The 24585-nt window shown below is 34.6% G+C and overlaps 1 protein-coding gene across 2 annotated transcripts in view; it reads right to left on the bottom strand.

The window, feature by feature from the left end:
• Nucleotides 1–19961, bottom strand: part of LOC140142764 (glutamate decarboxylase 1-like) — a 92856-nt gene extending 72895 nt beyond the window's left edge. For both annotated transcript variants that reach the window (XM_072164751.1, XM_072164752.1), the window contains exon 1: nucleotides 18915–19961. In XM_072164751.1, the coding sequence (XP_072020852.1) occupies nucleotides 18915–19263 (349 nt within the window). In that variant the 5' untranslated portion in view covers nucleotides 19264–19961. The remainder of the gene's footprint in view (nucleotides 1–18914) is intronic.
• Between the last annotated feature and the right edge of the window lie 4624 nt (nucleotides 19962–24585).

The raw sequence follows: 24585 nt of genomic DNA, 5'->3' as shown, positions 1-24585 counted from the left end.
AAATATCAAAAGTGCCGGTGCCTCCCTGAGCTTCCATGGGGACGGTAAGTGTTTAGAATCAATAATTGCCGACGCGATTGGTTAGTGTGAAGACTGTAAAAAGAAACCAAAGTTGCATCTTTGATATGGTGCAGCTGGCTCTGTATTCTTTTAAAAATATTATCGAAATGGCTATGGTTATGTTTATGAGCTTGAGCCTTTAAATTAAAGATGCCACATCGATTATTGGGAAGATTATAAATGTATAGCTAAATGGACAAGTTAACGAAATTGGACAAATCGTCAAAATTCAGATATTGGTACCTTTGTTACTGTCATAATGTAGCCTGCTAATGGTTCAGCCGAAAGCCGTGTATTAAAGAAACAATAAGACATTTTGTAATTTCTCTACTTTTTCTCGTTTGCTTGCCAAGTTTTTCATCTCAAATATACCTAATGATAATTTTAATGACTTATCCTTCACTTTTAAGCAATTTATAAAAAAATTTTTACATCTCCGCTAGGATCACTGAATGAGCCTTTAAGTGGTACTCCAAACATACTGGTAATCCGGATGTGTAATATCGAACCACGTATAAACAGGCTTGCAGTAACCGATGATATATTCTAACTATAGATGTTTATTTTTATAAAGTAGGGGAAACTTACCGTATAAGTAAGAATCAATACCCGTCAATGATCGACTCAGAATTGCTTAAATAATGCTTAATCAAATCTCACCCTCTATCAAATGGCACTACTTATGGGGTGTATAATGCAGGATGGTGGTTTCTCTAGTCTTGACATAATGCATTAAGATTGGTAAATGTTGTACGGTTTATGCGTCCTGGAGAATGGGATGTTTACCCACCTGCCGACAATTGTTTGCATATTAATAACAATCTGGAAAATGTCTATTTGTATGTACGATGAGGCGTCGGTGCTTGAGTAATACAACAGACACAAAGTTTACGCTTTTATGTTATCGAATGCATGGTTTAGCTCTGGATAAATATTCTCTGTAACTACACAAAACGGTTTGATTGAAAGTTATTTTTGTTGTTTCTTGAAGTTGTCAGATGCGTATAAATTTGTGAGATAAACTTTTTCCTGAATATGTCATGACGATCATTAAATTAAAAGATGTTCAAAATGGGTAAGGCAATGCTAAATATTTAAGATTAAAACGAACACGAGAAATTGTGGTACAAATGGAACAGAAACGTTTCTGTTCCATTTGTTGAATCAAAAGTTATACTAAATTAACAGAGAGAATAAAATAGAGCCAGCAGGAATCAGGAAAAGAAACACCAACTTGACAACATACCACATAGGCCTAGATCTTCAACACTACGTATGAAATCTCAGCATATCAGGTTTCCTTTTTTCATTTAAAATCTTATCTTATCCATAAGCTATGATTATGATCAAATTAATGGCAATTCTTGGTACCAATCAAGATTTTGTATTTTTCTACTGTAAACATCAAAAGAAACAGCTTTTGACTGAAATCTATGTATACGACTATGCTTTCCAATAAAGGACAATGCTCCTAAATGTTCAAAATTCACTTCTTAATTGTGGTTTAAATATTAATCTTAGAACAATCTCTTATTAACGTTTGACTTTAAATCCATCGAAATGTATTCTATGCATGATGATCCACAAAGTACTCAACAATCTCAGTTTTCAAGAAAAAGCCCGATAAGACATATTAAAGGTGTCGTGCATTTTGCTCTCAATAATGTTCGTCGTGAATCTGTTGTTGTTAAGGGAAAAATAAAAATAAAAATAAAACGTTGACGTTATTCCTCTCCACAACTGCATTAATGCAGCACGTGCACACCTGGTCCTAGTATATCAGTCCAAAATCAGACATTCTACGTGAAGAATGAACTTTTAGTAAGTTCAATTTCTGCATCGAATTTATATCACGTATTTGATGCAAGAGCTTGAAGGCACGCCCAGACATATCTTTCAGGATACAAAAATATAAATGAATAAAAACGAAAGAAAAGAGAGACGATAACGCAGTCGTAATCTGGATAAATCTCCTTTTACGGCGTGTGCACTTTTCAGTCCTTTAACAGTTTAACAAAGCCACTTAGTGGTTGTCTACCCTACGTAATTTAGTGAAAGGCAAGCGATATGTAATGTTACTATAACATTTAACCGATGAAAGTAGTAGATAGTGAATATGGGATGGTCATACAAGGCATTCTAAGGACATTAAGTAAAAGTTTACCATGATGCAGGGGCTTGTTCATTGTTACATATTATTGTAGCTCCATTGTAATACTATAGGTACGTATTATGTTGGTATGTCCTTAATGCGACAGTTTTGAAAATACATCAATGAACAAAGAATTATATGAGATTATGGTTTGGCACTACGTCGTGCGACTTACGCCTTGCAATCAGGTTTAAAAGAATACTTTAAAAGGCGCAAAGTGTCCCGCAAAGTGTACGCCATGTCGGTAAATCTCACTCTCCAACATGTCTCTACAGAATGTGGTTAATAAATCTAATCCTGGAACTTACTTTTCGCAAATGTGCGACGTTGCGGTTAGAACCAGCAGACGTCATCAGGCAACGGACCCGCTGGACTGACTTGCAAAAAGTAAGTTCCAGTATTAATTTGTTCCCAAAATTCCGTTTATAATTGCTGGATGACCAAGAACATTTATTCATACATTAACCATGTTAACAACCAAACAACGTTTAAGCAGCACTTCATAACTGACGTATTCAGATATTTACCTCACTATTTTAAAGTGTATTATTATCATTCGCTCTCATTTGCAATGAATAGTTCAATCTCTTGTGAAGGTCGAGCAGTGGAATGTGCTTTCTAATTTTAATAGCATCATTTTGGGAAGTTGAGAAACAGTAACGTGTTGGTGTTTTTATTTTAGCCAATAGGAAGAAAATTATTTCATAAAATTTAAAAAAAAATGTCGGTGATTTAACCTGCGCTACACCTAAGTACCAGCACACTTCAACAATTATTCCGCTGCCATTAGGATATATCATAATCATTTTCGCTTCAACAAGTCCGCAACTGATGCGCAGGTACTCTCAGCCGACTTAGAGTGTGATTACCCCAGCAGCTCCCCATTTTACACCTGGATGGAGTGAAGCAATTGGGAATTAAGCCGTCTTGCCCAAGGACGCAACACACTGGCCGTGGTGGGGCTCGAACCCGCAACCTTGCGATCATGAAGCTCGCGCCCTAACCAATAGGCCACTGTGCTTCCCAATTCTTCTTATTCCCCTGTGCTTCCCATTTGATTGATGAATTAATTGTGATGCAACTATCTAAATAACAAAATAAAACAAAGTACAAATAGGATGTCTTCAGAAGTCAATAGATTTAAGTGTGACCCGATTTAACCATATGAATTACTACAACACAATGTGGTATAATCCTAGTGTATCACTTTTCTTTTTAATATTGTGGCAAAATGAAGTTCCGACGGGTTCTCATTATAGGACACAAAAGGAACCAGGATGGCTTCGCGCACAGAGCTATGTTTAATGAAAAGGCTAATCATGACGAAATATTGTTCGAGATATATCAATTGCATGTTACACATTTGGATAGTTCACGATATTAGGCTAAATATTCAATTCTTGTTTAGCTTGTACATACCGAACACCTTGAACATTATATACACTTTTCTAGTACAGCAAGATTTCCCAAACGATTTGTAAATTGGAAATATTCACCGATTACGTTCTAAAATTATTGTAGGTCAAAGGTATCATTCATATAAGTGTTAACAGAAAGTGTTCACATCTAGAACAGATTTTTCATTAGGGAAATATTGTCGAGTTTAAGTTATTCATTACGGGAATCATCGAGATGTTTTTGATATATTTATACATGGCTGTTCGTGCGCGTTTTGGAAAATATAACGCTATTTATGACGTATGCTAATCCATTTGAGCACAGAAGGCAACATGTTGACAAAGCCATGCAAATAGCATTTATCTTTACCCTATACCAAAATAGCATGGCTGAAAGAAAAGCTTGACTCAAATGACAATACGTGAAGGTTAGGCTATACTTCACCTGATAACTAGGCAACAAATTCTGCTGGATTTGCAACTGAATAAGTCCTCTTACTTTACGGCATTTTAGACTAATCCTCCCAATGAATACAAACTCACGTATTATGCCTTATGTACCGTTGTGCTAGATTCGCGAGTCATATTTGTATAAGCAATGATTGAAATTTAAATGAATTTGTACCCGTTGTGTAGTGTGGAATGTAGTTTAAATTAGATCTCACGCAATGTGCTTTTCATGTTCCGCTTTAACGGGGCAATTACCTGAACCCTTTAAACCAAGATACAGTATTATAATTTTTAAAGTGACAACATAATATAACCCAATTTTATCAGTTTGCGATAGTGTTTAAACCACAGTCTTATATCGGATTGTTGATACAAACAGCTAAAACTGCCACTCCGCAATTATTAAAATAACATAGCCCTGATTTATATTTTGAATTGAAACATTATTAAATTGGTGTGTCGCATATTGAAAACTTAGCTGGACGTCTTTGGACGTCGTTTATTAAATGTTATAACCTTTAAAAGCCAAGACATTTTTCTTAATATTATTGATATTATTTTGGTATTTGGTATGAAACCAGTTTCAAAATTTAAAGAATAAAATCAGTCTTTATGTTACATTTAATTTGAGACACCTTGTATGTGAGTGCACATTTTTAATATTTATCATGTTTATCGTAGACGCAGAAATCAATATATGTCAATGATCTACTTAGCAATTGCTTCGGGGCGCACTTCACGCCAAGCTATATCAGTTTTACAGGATTTCAGATCTTATCGTACAGATCCTAGGAAATTAAAACACTGTGTTATTATTTCAAAAGTCTGATTTCTTCACAAATGTATAAACAATATATGGTTGTTCTAATTGGTTGTTCTGAATTCAAAGGCCGTAAGACCTGCTACAAACTGTGCAGGCAAACTTTATCTGAGATGTTACAATAAAATAACTAAGGGCTCAACAGACATAAATATTTCTTTGATTAGTATAAGCAGTAAGCCTTAACCCCCGTCCTACTGTTATATTCTCATATAATTTTCTATATTAAACGTCGTATACTGTTATATATGGTATCAGTGCATAGTTATGGTCTCCTTGATCCACTGAACAAAAAAGAATACGCACAAGCTTTCCTCATATAATGACACTATGACGTCATGCAACATCAGGAATATGAAAGAAAACGTCAATTTTAACCTATAACTACCAGCTTTAAAGTCCATAGCTCCTATAATGGGCTTCACCTCCCTCATATTCCATGGTCGGCCATAACCCCGAGTAAGGTGGTGGGTTAATATTGTTATCTCTTCTTAAACGAGCGCAAAGGACAGATCTGCAAATAGCATTTGGGTACAAACATGAGCATTTGTGACGTGTCATGTCAAAAGCAGACACTTTTGGGCAGGATCGTAAATGGAGAAATAGCCAAATATCTGCCCGGGGTGATTTTTTGACAATTTGGGTTGGTTGCGAATTTGTGATGTTATTTATGTTTTAATATATTGTCTGATAGTTTCAGACCGGAATATAACTGGCATCTTGTATTTTTTTAAACATTTTTCAAGGTAATTCCTACTCTCAACATTGTCAATAATATTTTTAAAGGCCGATATCTCAATTTCCAATTTTATTATACCATAAAAGGAATGTCCAATTTCATTTGGGGAAAACGGCGTTATGGAGCAAAATATCTCTTTATTTAAGATAATTATGTAAAAACCTCAAAATTGATAACCTGTCCAAAAGTGTCTCCTTTTGACATGACACGTCACATTTTAGTATGCCAGTTTAAAACCCTTATGGGGTTGGTACACCCTACCCTTCATAGGACGAGAGTTAAAGAAAAGTGGTAGCGTTTACGTAAGATAACCAAGCTGTGCTTTATATGTACCAGTAATCCGGATGTACAGTATCGAACCACGTATAAACGAGATTAAGATATATTCAAATCTGTTTATTTTTTTTTTTTTTTAGGGAAACTTACCGTATAAGTAAGAATCAATACCCGTCAATGATCGACTCAGAATTGCTTAAATAATGCTTAATCAAATCTCACCCTCTATCAAATGGCACTACTTATGAGGTGTATAATACAGGATGGTGGTTTCTCTAGTCTTGACATAATGCATTAAGATTGGTAAATGTTGTACGGTTTATGCGTCCTGGAGAATGGGATGTTTACCCACCTGCCGACAATTGTTTGCATATTAATAACAATCTGGAAAATGTCTATTTCGGTGTACGATGAGGCGTCGGTGCTTGAGTAATACCATGATACAGCAGATACCATACAAGTTTAAGTTTTATTTTATCGGGTAGCCTACCCTGTTTCCTTTTCAATCATTTAATGGAATGTTTATTCTTCTATTTAATCAAATGTATGGTTTAGCGCTTGAGAAAAATACAACAAGCGGTTCAATCGAAAGTTGTTGTTGTTGTTTTCTTTGAAGTTGAAATTTAGTACGTATTAGATGAACTTTTTGTAGGAGATATCATGACGATCATTAGATTAAAATGAGATACGAGATAATTGAATATCGCAATGAATAAGATGTACCGAAAAGAATTTTGTTCAAATGAAAAAGAAACCATTCAGCCAACTGACTTAAATTTTGATAATAATTAACAGAGAGAAACAAATTGTTAGTTCTTTTTGGAAACTTCATGTATATGGTCACATTATTTTCATGTGGTGGTCGGGTTTGCATCCCAGATACATACACTTGGCGTTCATATCATTAAATTTAGCAAACACAAAAACGTTTTTAAAACGTTTTAAATAAGTTAAATTTTGTAAAAACGTTTTAATAACATTAAAATGTCGGGTTATATAAAGGTCATGAAATCGTTTTAAAACGTTTTGTATGAAAACACACTACAACAATATTTTTAAAATGTTTTCGAAATGTCATTGTAAACTATTTTTACAAACATTTTTGGCCAAATATTTTGTCAACACTTAAATAACATTATGTTAAAATATTTGCACCCAGCAATCACAGAAATGTTATATAAATGTTTTTTACAAAACGTTTTAATAACATTTAAATGTCGGGTTATATAAAGGTCGTGAAAATATTTTAAAAACGTTATTGTAAATATTTTGGGCAAACATTTTTTTGCAAAATATTTTTTCAACACCAAAATAACATTCTGTTTAGAATGATTTGTACCAAGTTTTCAAAAATGTTTTTTGAATGTTATTAAAACGTTTTTATACCCTTTATATAACCCGACATTTAAATGTTTTCTGTAAAACATTTGTGTTTGCTGTGCAGTAAATTACCAACAAATGTTATTTAATGTTATGAAAACGTTTTATACCATTAATGTACCCTTTATATAACCCGACATTTAAACGGTTTCTGACAACCTTTTATAACCTTTGGCGAATGATGTCGAAAACTTTTTGTGTTTGCTGGGTTTACTCGTACTTCGAGGACTGTTAAATGTCAAAATGTCAATTTTTGAATTATTTGCCATGAAATTTGTATTATATATCGAGCTTCAAAAAAATCAAAATTATTTGACATCAGAAGGACGTTCCTCGTATTCAGAATGTAATTTGGTGTGTCTGATGCGCACTCAGGTCGCACAAGAAATAATGTGCAAGCAAAGGTGGGTGACCGAGCCCTTAAGTGACGCGAATCCATGTGTACTAAATGTTCAAAATTTACTTCTTAGTCGTGGTTTAAATACTAATCTTAGAACAGCCTCTTATTTATCGAAATGTATTCTATGCATGGTGATCCACAAAGTACTCAGCGATCTCAATTTTCAAGAGGAAAAATGAATAAGACATATTATTAGGTGTCCTGCCTTTTACTCCGTTGATGTTTGGGAATATATTGTGTCGTAAAAGGGAAACAGATAACCAAGACACGTTGGTAATATTCGTCTTCACTACCGCACGTGCACACCTGACCAAATCAGACATTGGGCTATTCCATTTAAAATTCACACTCTCCCTGTGGAAGATTTTGGAAATATCTTTCACAGGGGGAGTATGAATTTCAAATGAAATAAGTACTTTAACCAACTCTATTTGAAACTCACCCTCCCTCTGTGGAAGATTCAGGTTAAATCTTTCTCAGAGGGTGTATGCAATTCAAATGGAGCTGCCTAACGTGTTCATTCTATTTAAATTGGGGAAGATATTCCAAAATCTTCTACAGGGGTAGTGTGGGTTTTAAATGGAATAGCCCATTGTTCGTGAAGAATGAACTTTTAGTAAGTTCATTTCGGCATCAAATTTAAATCACGTATTTGATGCACGAGCTTGAAGGCACGCCCAGGCAAATTTTCCAGATAAAAAATACAATAGAATAAAAAAGAAAAGAAAAGAGAGAGACGATAGTCGTAAGTCGTAATCTGGATAAAATCTCCTTTTACGGCGTGTGCACTTTTCAGTCCTTTAACAAAGCCACTTAGTTGTCGTCTATCCGTATGTTATTTAGTGACATGAGCAAGCAATACGTAATGGTACTATAACATTTAACCGAGGAATCTAAAACTAGTAGATAGTGAATATGAGATGGTCATAAAATTTTCTGCTCTAAAGATATTCTAAAGACATTAAGTAAAAGGTTACCATGCATGATGCAAGGGCTGTTCACTGTTGCCTTATTGCAGCTTCATTGTAAAACTAGGTACATATACGCTGGCACATCCTTAATGCGACAGTTTTAAAAATACATCGTACATCGAGATTACGGTTTGTCACTACGTCTTGTGACTTACGTCTTACGACAAAGTGAATTTTACACGAATAATTTGTTCATGTTTATCGGATACATTAAGGGGGTACTACACCCCTCGATAAATTTGTGTCTATTTTTGCATTTTTCTCAAAAACTAATAACACAGTGGTAACAAAAGTAATTGGATTCCTTGCCCCAATAATATACATAACTTTTGTTACCAGTGTGTAATTATTTTTTGAGAAAAATGCAAAAATAATCACAAATTTACCACATGGGTGTAGTACCCCCTTAACCACGGAACTATTAGACTACATCAGGCAACTGACCCGCTATACTGGCCAGTGTTAGATTTATTTCCAAAATTCTGTGTACAACTACCTATTGACTAAGAACATTCACAACGTTTGAATTCTTCATAACTGATGTGTTCAGATATTTACCTCACTATTTTAAAGTGTATTATTATCATACATTCTCATTTGCAATGAATGGATTCAAGCTCTTGTAAAGCTCTTGTCATAGTCGAGCCCTGGAATATTCTGATTTCTATAGCATTGCATAAGCACTTTCCAGTACTCAACCGTGACCGCGGGCATATCCCCAAATATTTTTAATTTCATATCAATGTTTTCGATTTCCGTTGTAAGTTTTCTATTTTTCTAAGTGTTTTTTTGGTTTGTTTTTTGCAATTAGTAGGCTAATTTTTTCGTTTGATTAATTAATTGTGATGCAATATCCAAAGAACTAAATAAATACGAACTATTAATGAGATGTCCTCTGAAGTCAATAGTTATTCAAGATATACTACACAGCACAATGGGATAAACAGGCTGTATCAAAATGATTGATACCGATCAGTTTTCAGTGATTATTGACCAGATTGCCATATTAAAATGCAACATCCGCATAATTTTTTATTAATGTCATAAACAGTCATTATAACAATACATTATGGTATGGAGATTTGAGGGAGTTGCATTGCTTTAGATTGAATTAGGGGTTTATTTATATATCGTAATACCAAGGCAATTCAACATTACATTTTATTTAGGAAAAACTGTGCAACGCAGATGTTTGGTTTATATTTTTAAAATACATTGTGACAGTTTTAGCGGTTTACATAAATTAAACTAGATTAACAACTGATTGAAACAACATAGGAAACGGAACAATTCGGTTTATGCAATATAATATCTTGGTATAAATGGTTCAGGTAATTGTCCCCTTTAACGCGCAACATGAAAAGCACATTGCGTGAGATCTAATTTAAACTACATTCCACACTACACAACGGGTACAAATTCATTTAAATTTTAATCATTGCTTATACAAATATGACTCGCGAATCTAGCACAACGGTACATAAGGCATAATACGTGAGTTTGTATTCATTGGGAGGATTAGCCTAAAATGCCGTAAAGTAAGAGGACTTGTTCAGTTACAATCCAGGAGAATTTGTTGCCTAGTTATCAGGTGAAGTATAGCCTAACCTTCACGTATTGTCATTTGAATCACGCTTTTCTTCCAGCCATGCTATTTTGGTGTAAAATTATAAATGCTATTTGCATGGCTTTGTCAACAGTTGCCTTCTGTGCTCAAATGTATTAGCATACGTCTAAATAGCGTTACAAAACATTTCGTCAGCCTGCTACGCTAAATGCCTAAGTCATTTTTACATGTCTCTCATTTGCATTCTAGCGTAGCAGGCTGACGATTTGGAAAATATTCTAAACGCGAACAGCCACATGGAAGTAATAAGTATACCAAAACAACTCAACATTTACCACAATCATGACAATGAATAAATCTGTTGAAGTTGTGAAAAACTTCTGTCAAGGTAATCTAACCTTTCACGGTGACCTACAAATATTGTAGAACAGAATTAGAGCTAATCAGTAACGCTTTACAATTATTTATATATTTTCATGACTAAACGGTTGTTTATGCACGAGGGCCCCCGTTCGTACATACCAGAAAATTTTGTAATTCTTAATATTTCATCACAATAAATACAAACAATAAAAAATAACATTAAACACGTACATTAACGTTGTTTATATCGGCCTATCACGCACGCTGCATAGCGAATATGTACGAACAGCTAGGGGGGGGGCGGGATTGTCATATGACGACAAAAATAAAACTGTAATAAATATTCAACGTTATATAGTAAACTCAACAATGACTAAAACATATAGTTTTCATGAACACAAATATCTAGCATATTGTGGCATGACGTGCAGCTTGATTCTTTGTGTTTGGTTGTTTGCTTTCCTTTAGCAAACTAAGGATCATCCTTTTGTTCACAATTTTACAACTTCTCAAAGTTATGTAGCAGGTCACTTCGAGACTTACTGTCTACAAGCTGTAATGGCAGCGCGGAGGTGGTCACGTGCGTATTTATAAATACGTATTCATAAATATAGTCGAAGCATACTGGTTAACTGGTTAAAAGCAAAGTGGGTACAGAGTAGCTCAAATTAGCAGCACACAAACGCTTATAAGCATAGAAAAAACACACTTAATCCCTCAACTCATTTTCAAATCAAAATCGATACAGACCATTTTTGGTATTAAAATTATAGCGAAAGATAGTTGGCAGCTATAATATAAATTAAATGCTCGTATGGATCATATATATGCCCGGTGTATATATTATGATCTACAGATATTTAAATATCGGTATATTTTATGCTTTGAAATAATACCCCGATTGACAACGTAAAAGTACGTTTAAGTCATATCTTGCTGACTTTTAGAAGATTCCGTGTAGTTGAAACATTGACTCTTGCTCTTACAAAACGTTATTGGCAGACTAAAGTAAGACTTCCTTAAATGTATTCAAATATTTCTTGATTTCATTCCATATATATTCATGGGAATACTACGCAGCTGCTGAGACGAATATTATGAAACTTGACACCACATATTTGCATTCAGCTCACCAAAGTTAATATTTTTTGAACAATTTTAGCAATACAACGGAGCAGCCTTGCGCACGAGAATCGAAATTTCATCAAACCACGTTATCCGCCGAGTTTTCCCATTAGACTCTGGTGCTACAATCTTGAAGGAAATTAAACAGCACCCCATGCTGCCTTGCTGCTTACTAGGCAATTTCAGGCTCATGTTGAAATTAAAAGAGCTTGGAGTTGGAAAATAACAATCGATTGCTGAAACCCGGATATAACTATCCTGGTGCGCCCATAAGGAAGTAGTACATGGTTATTTCTTTTATTATTTTTCTTAATAATTGGCAAGATTGTCTGCGTTTGTTTATTGGTATGGATAACGATACATGAGAGAAACGAATTTAATTAGAGGTCATTACCTGTAAGAATGTTGTCCGCCTGATAATTAGATGGTCACGTGCATCACCACCATTACCAATTATAGCAACGGTGATTTGTAATGCTTATGAAAAAAACAAAATAAATCCCTGTTGACTTCAGCCCGAATGCTTATATTTCTGTTATAGTAAACAGGTTGTGGCATCTTCATTGAATACCGATAGAGCTTGCATATAGAAGAATTGAATGGAAAGACAAAGTACAATTAATTTGAAATTCGATAAGGCTATATAAATAGTCATTTGCACGATTTCAACATGTACAAGGATGTTTTTCAAGTACAATGCAACCAGTGTGACACTCTATAGTGTTTATAGTCATGTTCGTAAGTAAGTTTATGTACAGGTACTCCATAACGAATAGTACCTACTTATTTTAAACTCAAAACTGTTGAAGAATCGTTAACAAATATTCTTGAAATAGGCCAAAAGCATTAGTCAAAATTACCCCCAAAGGTGGAAATAGCTGGTAACAACTTAGCTGTGGAATTAGGAATATGTGTAAAATAACATACTAAAGGTACAGAGAGTTTAAACTGGGCTATGTCAGTTGAAATCCTTACAACCCCTGGAAGACGTGACCTTAATCTCCCACACAGGGGGTGTAAATTTCAAATGGAGTAACCCGTTCAGGTAACTCGATTTTAAATTCACACTCCATGCGTTGAAGATTGAGGTCATATCTTGAATAGTGGGTTTATGGATTTCAACTGGAATAGCGCAATAACTTGGTTCGTGCCAATATTTTCTCCGCCACACTGCGCACTGTACACCAGTAATGTCTTTTTTCTTCTAAATACAGCCCTTACGAACGGATTTTACTTTGTTCATTCATGTATTGCCTTATTTCAACACAAACATTTAATTTTCTTTTCACTTAAAAACAACAACATATACAAATACAAATGGTGTGAATGTTTTCAGGTGAAAGTACAAGCACTTTTCAAAATAAACAATACGATATGATCTTTTGTTCCATTCTTTAATACTTCACTACAATAATGTATATCCATTGTTTTGTATTTTGTTTGTCAACTTCGAAAAGACGGAAATGAGAATTTTATATTATAATAACATTTTAGTTACATAATAACATTAATAATTACATTTTTTCACAATGTGACTATGGGTGGTTATTTGTTTAATAGCACAATACTGCACCATTTCCATTTTTGGCTATAACGAGATTTTTCAGAAACGTAACAGAAAATAATGGGCGTTTATTGACTACGAAAGCATTTTCTCAAAATGGATAAAAAACAACAACAACGAAGAAGTATAAAAATGCGACTATGGATACTTATGTCAAGCATCTGATATATAGTTGTATATACAGCTAGAAAGATTAAAAAAAATCTAATTTATGTATTCATCTTTTCCCAGAAGATGCTGAATGTTTTTAAATGTTGACAAGTATGGGATATACTAATTCTGCCAATATCAAAAGAATGTATTCTCCGCATAGAACTAATCATATTCCCATAATGAATTAAAATTAAAAAAACGTTGCGAGATAAATTAATAGTATTGTCTCAATTTCAACTTGTCATTATAACACAGTGGTTACCAGAATGTCTTTAAACAACGTATAGTGGATTTGTTTTGTTTTGTCTTGACACGATTTGATCGTGTATCAAAATAACAAACTCCACTTTGCCGATTCACCACATTGCCGATTTATCGCATTGATTATGATTTGGGTATCAAATTTGAGACAACTGATCTCCCACCTGGTCAAACATTTTCCCGATGGGTCTGAATATCAACATAGTATGCAAGTAATACCAATCATACCGACACAATTTTATTTTGAAAGACGACGGGGAGAGGAGGTAAGGAAAACAGATGATGGTTACAGAGACATGACTGTTAGAAAGATAGAGGAATAAAAAAGTAATGATTTTCTCCCGTTGTTATATTAAACAGAAGAATATAAATTGCTAAAGTGTTTTAATCTTTTTCTCGAAGATAATTGTATTAACATTTTTGACAAGTATATAGGATATATTAATGCTGACAAATATACGTCAAATTTCTTTCTATTTTTACATTAATCATATTTCTATGATTACTCAAAACACAACACGTTGCGAGTTTAATTAATAGTACTGTCTTAATTTCAACTTTATAAACTATGTAGTCCAGCCACTTTACGGTCTGTATGTCTATCTTAAACTACAAACAAAAAAGTGATTTATCACAATATCTCTAAACAACAGGAGTATCTTGTTTTGTTTTAACATGATTTGCTCTTGTTGCTATATCTCTAGCAAACTCCACTTAGCTTAAAATGCAACATGACGTCACTGCGTTGCCGATTTATTGCACCGATTATGATTTGCGTGTCAAATTTAGGGCCACTGGTCTGCCACCTGGTCAGGCATGTTCCCAATGGGTCTGAATATCAACATAGTATACAAGTAATACCAATTATACCGACACAATTTTATTTTGAAAGACGACGGGAAGAGGAGGTAAGGAAAACAGATGAGGGTTACTGGGACATGACTGTTAGAAAGATAGAGTGATAAAAAAGTAATGACGAAATATTAGAATGATTTTCTCCCTTTGTTATATTAAACTATATATTAAAAATATAAACATTTGTATCAACATTTTTTTGACAAGTATATAGGATATATTAATGCTGACAACATTGGACAAATAGACGTCAAATTTCTTTTTATTGTTACATAAATCATATTACTATGATTACTGAAAACACAACACGTTGCGAGTTTAATTAATAGTACTGTCTTAATTTCAACTTGATAAACTATGTAGTCCAACCAATTTACGGTCTGTAAGTCAATCTTAACTACAAACAAAACAGTGATTTATCACAATATCTTTAAACAACGGGAGTATCTTGTTTTGTTTTAACATGATTTGCTCTTGTTGCTATATCTCTAGCAAACTCCACTTAGCTTAAAATGCAACATGACGTCACCGCGTTGCAGATTTATAGCAGTGGTTATGATTTGCGTATCAAATTTAGGGCCACTGGTCTGCCACCTGGTCAGGCATGTTCCTAATGGGTCTGAATATCAACATAGTATACAAGTAATACCAATTATACCGACACAATTTTATTTTGAAAGACGACGGTAAGAGGAGGTAATAAAAACAGATGAGAGTTACTGGGACATGACTGTTAGAAAGATAAAAGAACAAAAAAGTAATGATTTTCTCCCGTTGTTATATTAAACAGAAGAATATAAATTGCTAAAGTGTTTTAATCTTTTTCTCGAAGATAATTGTATTAACATTTTTGACAAGTATATAGGATATATTAATGCTGACAAATATACGTCAAATTTCTTTCGATTTTTACATTAATAATATTTCTATAATTACTCGAAACACAACACGTTGCGAGTTTAATTTATAGTACTGCCTGAATTTCAACTTGATAAACTATGTATAGTCCAGCCACTTTACGCTCTGCAAGTCTATCATAACTACAAACAAAACAGTAGCTTATCAGAATATATTTAAACAACGGGAGTCACTATAGCAAACTCCACTTAGCTTAAAATGCAACATGACGTCACTGCGTTGCCGATTTATTGCACCGATTATGATTTGCGTATCAAATTTAGGGCCACTGGTCTGCCACCTGGTCAGGCATGTTCCCAATGGGTCTGAATATCAACATAGTATGCAAGTAATACCAATTATACCGACACAATTTTATTTTGAAAGACGACGGGAAGAGGAGGTAAGGAAAACAGACGAGAGTTACAGAGACATGACTGCATGCTAGAAAGAAAAAAAAGGGATAAAAAGCAATGAGGGAGTACAAGAATGCAACATCTTTTTCTCTCTTTGTTATATTATAAAGAACAAAATATAAATTAATAAATTATATTCATCCTTTTCCCGAAGCTGAATATTATAAATTTATGACCAGCACATATGATACACTAAATCTGGCAATATCAATCAATTTTATTGTCTTTATAAAAATCAAATTTATTTTAATGATGTGTAATTTAAGTGTATTATACCATATTTAATTTTGTGCTGAAACCTAATTTCAATGCAGAAAAGTAAAATGATTTGGCTTTTACTAGACTGGAAGGCGTTTCATGAGCATACCTTTACAGTGGGTTACCGATGTCAAAGGGAGGTATATGCAAACTTCTGGACCTTTGTCTTTAAACAGCTCTGGAATTTATGTATTATAATCCCTTGGAATAGAAGGTAGCCGGCAGTATGAAACCGCAAGCCGGGATTTTCGGACACATATCCTAGCTGTTTGATTTGTGCGATTGTGCTAAATTACGATTTATCATTCTTTAAAAAAGAAAAGAAAAAAGGGGGGATTTATAGTGCGCTAAGCACAGACACAACGCCTAGACGTTGATCCACAAGCCTCAGCACACTTTACAGGTTGTCGCTGACCACTACGGCCCCATATCATTCCACAAACCATTAAACAACAACATAGGGACTTGTAGCTAAGAAGCGCACACTCTAGACATTTCACAATGTACCTTCGCAGCCAGGATCAGTCCCCCGAGTTTCGTACGGATTACAACGAGACAATTAGCAGTAAGTTCCTTGTCCAGGAGAATTTTAAGCTAACTCAATTTTACACGTGAGCATACTAACTACCGCCAAGGTTCGAACCCGCAACCTCTCGCACCAAAGTAGACCGCCTTATTTATTGTGTTTGGTACTTGAAACATTATTTTACATGCTTTCTCATTGAAATACGCTATATAACTTTCGAATAACAATCCGAATAAAAACTCTTTACTAGTCCTATAATGCTCATTTCACAACAACACCTTACTCCTAATTCCTACCCTAAAAACAATTCTCACCTTTCGGTGGCTGCACTGATTTTACAAATCATTTGTCAAAACATAGTTGAAACTATTTTTATCAGTTCTTCATACTATATTCATGAAAAACAAAACAAATATCGCTAAAATGCCACTCATAACACAACGTGATAAAAACATTGCCAATAATGCATCAATCATACAAAATATTAACGCTAAAAAATAGGCATATTGTCAGGAAGGCGTATAGTCGATTGTTAGAATACCTTTACGGAAGTGAAGAGCTCTACTTATCACTCCAGTGAGTTGAGATCAAACCTCACTCAATAAACACGTCTCAGTGATAAAAACGAATCCAATATATATCTCCAGGTACCTTAACATTATTCCTACAAACCATGACGCATTGTGTGAAATTAAGACAGATATCGTTTCAAGATTTTTGTAGGGATATTAACACTTATGAACACTAATGTTAACGATCTGATGGGTGTGATTTTCAACTCTCTCGGGGCAATGTTTGCTGTGATATGTTGATTCTATTACGCCTTTGACATCAGTCTTTTTGTAAATTATGTTCAGAGCTTCATATACATGTAATTCTCATTTTGAGACAAGAATAAAATCTTGTTATCTTATTATGTGATAATTAAATTATGTCCCTATGGACAACACTTCCATTGTTATATATCGTGGCTTTAACTTGCATACGTGTAACACTTCCATTGTTACACGTACGTATGATTTTGTTTAACGAATTTTAATTTTTAATTCTTTTCAAATCCGATATTTGTAAGGGGCTGTACAGTAATTATGAGTCCTAGGGGAGGGTAACATTTGGGGTGGGGATAGCCGAAAGGGGGGCAAGCAATTTTTTTGCAAGCCGAGAGTGGGGAGGGGGCAAGCGATTTTTGATACACATCTATGGGCGCCTTTAAAGAAAACGCTCTAAAGGGCTTAGAAAAACATTAGGAAAACGCTTAAATATGCAAATATATATTTAGACCATTTAAGATTTGCAAATTGGGATCCCAAAGATTTAGCATATGCAAAGGGGTGGGGCAAAGATGCTTTTGGTAGGCCGAGAGAAGGGGGCAAGCAAATTTTGGCAAGCCGAGAGGGGGCAAGCATTTGGCAGGCTGTTTGGGAATTGTACCCACCTGGGAGGCTCATTATTATTGCATAGCCCCTAATGTTTATACATGTCACAACTTTTGCTTAATTTGAATCCGCGAAAATGGTTTCGAGCAATTTCGAATTATTGTCGTTATAACGGCATTAAATCCTCTATAGAGCTCCACAGTTAAGCAGCCAAGAATATAAATAATTGGGGTTTCTTTCATCTTACCCCATTATTTCGGCTTAAAATGGCAATAACCCTTTCTGAATATTATTTCATAATTTTAGCAAAGAATAAAAAAAAATAAAGATTTAATCGAAATAGATTTGGGTTTTCATTGAAATAATATTATTTCAACCATTATTTAAAATATGTAACTTAAATACTTTATATCTCAAATACGTCAGCGCTACAAAACAATTATCCAGACTTTTATAATGAGATGTTGTCACATGAATATTCAAAATTAACACGCATACCAAACTATCAAATGTTAGCTGAAAAATTACGTCATTATCACTACCTTTCATTGTAGTAGTTTATATTTTTATTAAACTTAGTCTTGTAGTTCTCCTAAATCTTTCTTGTTATTTTGTCGAAATTCAATCACAATTGAAAGAGTAAAACATACTTTTGATATTATCACGGCCAATGGCAACAATATTGAGCAAAAAATACAACGTTCTCCATCTCTTTTAAATCATGATAAATAGGGGAAACTTCATTTTTGTGGTAGAGGCTTTCATAACGAGTCTTAGCTGACATCTTACGTTAAATTTTGCATCTATTTCCTTAACGAAATGCATCCAGTTATAATATTGATTCCATTTTAAAAGTAGATTGGGTGATTCAACGAGTATTAAAATATGTATGAAATAATATGACTTACCTCTGGAGTGATGTTCAAAGTAGTCAGGACGATCATCGGCGTCTAACGACGTGGTCTTATCCAGAGACGCAGCTTTTTTCATCAAAGATGCCGGCAATTTGAGCTGCCCTTCACTAACAGTCCGATCCACGAGCCTTCTCCTTTCCGGAAGCTGAAATCTTCTCGGTACATTGGGTCTTGGAGATTGGAGAGTCGGAGAAAGTGGTCCGTAAGCTGTATTTTGCGCATTGTTAGCCGCAGTGGTGTCAACATTATTATCTGGTTGATTTTCCGCTTCTTCTGCTGTCACTGTCTCGATTAGATTTGAATCCATATTTGCAGGAGGTGATTGAAGATTTGGTAACGGCATTTTTGTACAATTTTGAAGTGTTCCCAAAAGTGTGATTCCGCTCGCCTTCGATTTTAATATCTATAGTATTTTCGAGTCTGTTTTTGTAACAAAGTCTCAGATTCCATTTGATTACTACTGATGATTGCCCGGGTAGTTCCCTCGACTGTTATCATCAGCGAATCGTTGTTAACTTTATTTGTAACGCTAATGACAGTATTAGTTGTTGAATTGCAGATGAGAGAGAAAAGCCTAAGAGGGACGTAGTAGAAGGCAGGAAAGACACAATCAATGATTCTACCCGCTACTTGACAAGTAACGCCCCTTCAGCGTGGAGCCGATGAGCTGTACTTCACTGCCAAAACACCCCGATATCACAACACTACTGTGCGAGCTTGCTCAACCTTACAACTGTTTTCGCGCGTTTTTTCACTTAACCACTGCCTGACAGACCGAACAGAGAAGTAAAACGTCTTTAATAGGTTTGCTCGAGTACCATCCAACAGTCGGCGGCCGTTCGCGCGGGTTAAGGAGAACGCTCGGACTGCCTACTTTTGCCCTGCGGATAATTTATGCATGAATACGCAATAGCCAAGGTAATCAGTAAAGATGACGTCACTTTATATGGAGTTGGAATATACTGTCTGTTAATGCCCAAAATGACTGTCACTGAAATATGGCAAATGTAAATTTCAGGCAGTATAAGTAATTCATATGCAATTACTTCACACATGCATTGCCTGTTCTCATTTAGCATACCAATACGTTGTAGACATGAATGAGACTATAATCTCATAAATTGCTCACTTGCCTGTCAGCCCATAAATTTCCCTCTTTTTAATATATCCATTTCTATCCCATCAACAAAACTAATAGCATTAGCGGTACGGTGATATATCCTGCAAATGGCATTGTTATTGAATCAATGTTCGCTGCTTCAACTACACGGTTCCCTTTGGATTTTAATTAATAATATTCCTGAAAACGACAGTTCGATATTCAAGTTTAAAAATGTCAAACCAGTGACATCAATTTCTTATACCATAAATACAGGCTCACCACATTGAAGACGGGTATCTATGGATTGTATCATTCTTACGTTGAACCACGTCAGCATCAATATTTTGTTAGCACTAAAACTCTAATATCATTTATTAATGTCTAACGAATGCCGCTATAGATTATAATGGCAGGATTGTATTTTCTGCGGGTGGTATTTAAGCCAAGTGGTGATTTGTACTACAGCAATTGACACAAAATTAGTGCATTGCTAAACGGAGTTCTGTTCACATCTGATTAAAAGATTTGTAAGCGTTTAGAGAATGTTTGTAGGTGATTCTTCAAAGAACAAAGAGGGGCGCAACTTTTAAGTCTGGTACGCTACTCCTGGCTGTCATACACCCCCTGATTAATTTTGAGAATGTGGGCGGTGTGCCTTATTGTAAAATCTAGTCAAACGAAGTATCGAATCATCTCCCTAAATGAGTATATGGTAAATAATAATGGACTCTTCCATTCAAAATCCACATTATCATATTTGGCAGCTCTATTTGAATTTCATACACCCTCTGGGAAAGATTCAAGCTGTATCTTCCACAGAGGGAGAGTGAGTTTCAAAAAGAGTTGGTTAATGTGCTAATTCCATTTGAAATTAATACTCCACCTGTGGAAGATATTTCCAAAATCTTCCACAGGGTGTATTTTAAATGGAATAACCCAATTGACTCACATTCCTCAACATACCAATGTTTGGGAACTAAGCACAATTCCATTTTCTTCTCGTTCTCTTCACAAAATGCTCTTAATTGTACGTGTACATACTGCTCAGTGCCAGAAGTGGGTAAGTGCAATTGCTGCCATGTGAACATTTGGCAATGTACACACAATATATTGTACTCATCTACACATGGCAGCTATTGCACTTACCCACTTATGGCACTGAGCAGTCGATACACCTACCATGACTTGTATGTTTTTCAAATCACGCATGTTCATACGTCAATATTTTTTATTAAACATTTTAAGGGAGGTGTAATGAGCGTGAACCTGGTTTGGATGCAGAGGGAGTGTGCCTGTAACAGACACAGCCACCAGAAAAGGACCAGCTCAGATCGCGCGCCAAATAAGTTTGCAGTCCAGAAATTTCATTTTTTCTCAGCCTTGCAAAAAAATAGGCAGAGGTGGGAATCGAACCCGGGACCTCGGTGTTGTAAAACCTACTGCGTTACCACTGAGCCAACTTACAATCAGCTATGAGAAGTTTGATAGTAATCCTTGATATTGCTGAATAGAATAAATCAATACTGATAGGTCTATTTATCTAATGTACGATGTTATTCAAATTGGCCTATAAACTAGGAATATAATGTGAAATGACTATCAATCGATCAATCAATCAAGTTGTCAAGTTATCAACAATCAATAATAAACCGACGTAGGCCTATCATGGAATATTACTAACTAGGCCTACTAACTAATATACCAAATAAATAAAATAAATAAATAAGTCAGTAAATAAATAAATAGGCATAGGCCTAAATAAATAAATAAATACATAATGCAGAATGCAGTTAGTATTTTAGTTGCAAAATTCAAACATTCTATTCACACATTCTATTATAATTTTCTGCTATACACGCAAAGGACCTGTGCCTTTAATATGTCCGCACCTAATCAATAATGAGTCTTTCACCATGCTCACACACCATGTTAAACTATTGTATCCCTGCAAGTATAGTACTGACCAAGTCCTAACACCTCAATGAAATGGATGCTATAACGTACCCAATCAAGCGAACATATCAAGGTCATATCAGGGCGTTATACAAAGAATGGTCAAAGGTCAACGTTTCCAAAGAAGTATAGTAATAGATGTAGACACAAGCTTTCGTGCGGGAAACATAAACACATAGTCGTCAGTCGTGTGGTTTTTATGAGATTTGATACGGCGCTGAAGTCTATTGGCTGTCCCAAAATCAGTACCAGACCCGGTTTCCAGACGGCAATGTGTGTGTTGTTACAAGGAATGCAAACTCATTTTATCAATGAGTGAACCACATAGAGGAATACGACATCTATCGTGAGCCAATCTGCATTCTGTTGCCTGCAAAAGCCGACGATCAGGTAAAATTTCTAAAAGCAGCGTGACTAGATATTTGCGTTAATTTCATGATACGTGTAAAACGCATTGAAAACGCCAAATTGCAGTCATAAAATATATAATATTAGTAAATCACCCAATCGAATGTTAACGTAGGTATGTGGAAAAGAACTGCAATAACAATAACAAACTATGTGCCCAAAGAGTTGTCTTTGGCATGTCGCTTTTTTGAAATATGACCAAAAATATCAAATTTTGGACAAACGCCCCAAAATTTAAAACAAACACGAACCTTCCAAAATAAATATATATTAGCACTCGGCGGCCCAGTCACTACCTGCCGCTGTGATTTGGGGTAACTCATTGCTTCCCCTCTCCAGATACCGGAACTTCAAGGTCGCTCATACCCCAGCCCTTAAGAAAAGAAATATCGGTTTACGCTGGGCCATTGTTTTCTATTCACCAACAGTAAAGTATGCATAACCATAGTTTTCCCAATGTTAATAGCTTTCACAAATGAACGTCAGTTACTTTAGCCTACTATTGATATAGGGGTCATTGTACAATGTTGATAGAAGCAAGCTTTTTCCCATTCCTGGATGCGCATTAATGACGCATGCAGATTATAGTATCGTCCATTTCTCTTACAATTGAAATATTTATAGTAATGAAGCAGGTGTAGCAGCTAATCTCAAATTTTATTAAAATTGTTAAATGCTGGATATTAATAATAAATAAGTTTTGACTTTATTAAATATTTGATATGTTCACGTAGTTCATGTGCATGTTCAACAGTGATACATAAACTAGTGGAAAATTTGCAATGAGAATTCTTTCAAAACGATGAGAATTGGACAAAAGTATGAGAATTTAAAATTTTCTCATTTATATAAAACTTTCTCATTCAAATGAATGAGAAATACCAATTAACGTGTCAACCACCTGTCACATTGTTTTAAATGAGAAAATTAACCACTTGTGACAGGTTGTTGACACGGTAATTAATATTTCTCATTCATTTGGATGAGAAAATTTTATATAAATGAGAAAATGTTAAATTCTCATACTTTTGTCCAATTCTCATCGTTTTGAAAGAATTCTCATTGCAAATTTTCCACTAGTGAGTGTGGTTTCTTAAAGATTGCTTAATTAAGGGCTGGGGTATGAACGTTTGGACAGTATTTATTTTGGGACATTAGAGCACATCAGACATATCGAATTGCATTTTGAATACGAAGAATGTCATTCTGATATCAAATAATTTTCATTTTTGAAATTCGCACTTTAATGCACATTTTATGGCAAATCATTAAAATTGATATTTTTGATATTTAACAGTACTTGAAGTAAACTTTATAAATCTAATGATTTATACTTAAAGTGTATGTACGTGGGATGAAAAAGCCGACGATCAATTGAAAATTTTGACCTTTCGTATTGAAGATATGGATTTTTTTTCCCAAAACACCAAAAAAAATTAGGTCTTTTTGGGAAAAAATCCATATCTTCAATATGAAAGGTCAACATTTTCAATTGACCGTCGGCTTTTCCTCCCTGCTAAATACACTTTAAGAATATATCATTAGATTTATATAATTTACTTCGAGGACTGTTATATATCAAAATTTGAAAAATATCAAATTTTTATAATTTGTCATAAAATTTGTATTATATTGTGATTTTCAAAAATGAAAATTATTTGATATCAGAAAGACATGCTTCGTATTCAGAATGCAATTCGATAGGTCTGAGGTGCTCTCATGTCCCAAAAAATACTGTCGAAACGCAATAAACGCTCATTTTAGATCCCTTAAAGGACCAACCGACATACAATGAAAGCTAATGAAATAGTTGCTTTCAGTATTTCCCAATATGCAAATAAGATAACCCTAACCTTAACTCTAACTCTAACCCCAATTTGCATATTGAGGAATACTGAAGGCAGAACCGTTTTACGCTTCAAATTGGGATATAGATAATAATAATAATAACAGGCTCTTATATAGCGCCCTTAACCAAGAGGGTCTCAAGGCGCTTAACAAACTAAAAACCAAAGTACAGCATAAAAATACCAGTATACTTAACCCTACAATATACAGTCAAATATACAACAGGAATAGTAAATTAAAATGAAGACAAATAATACACAATAAAAGAGAACAGAGAGCAGAATGTCATGCCGTGGTAGCCTGTATATCAGGCCATCGAATGAGCAAGGAAAAAACAACAAGCAAGGAAAAAAC

The sequence above is a fragment of the Amphiura filiformis genome, chromosome 20 (genome assembly GCF_039555335.1).
Source record: "Amphiura filiformis chromosome 20, Afil_fr2py, whole genome shotgun sequence".
Classification (NCBI taxonomy): Eukaryota; Metazoa; Echinodermata; class Ophiuroidea; order Amphilepidida; family Amphiuridae; genus Amphiura; species Amphiura filiformis.
This window is presented reverse-complemented; position numbering and strand designations above follow the sequence as displayed.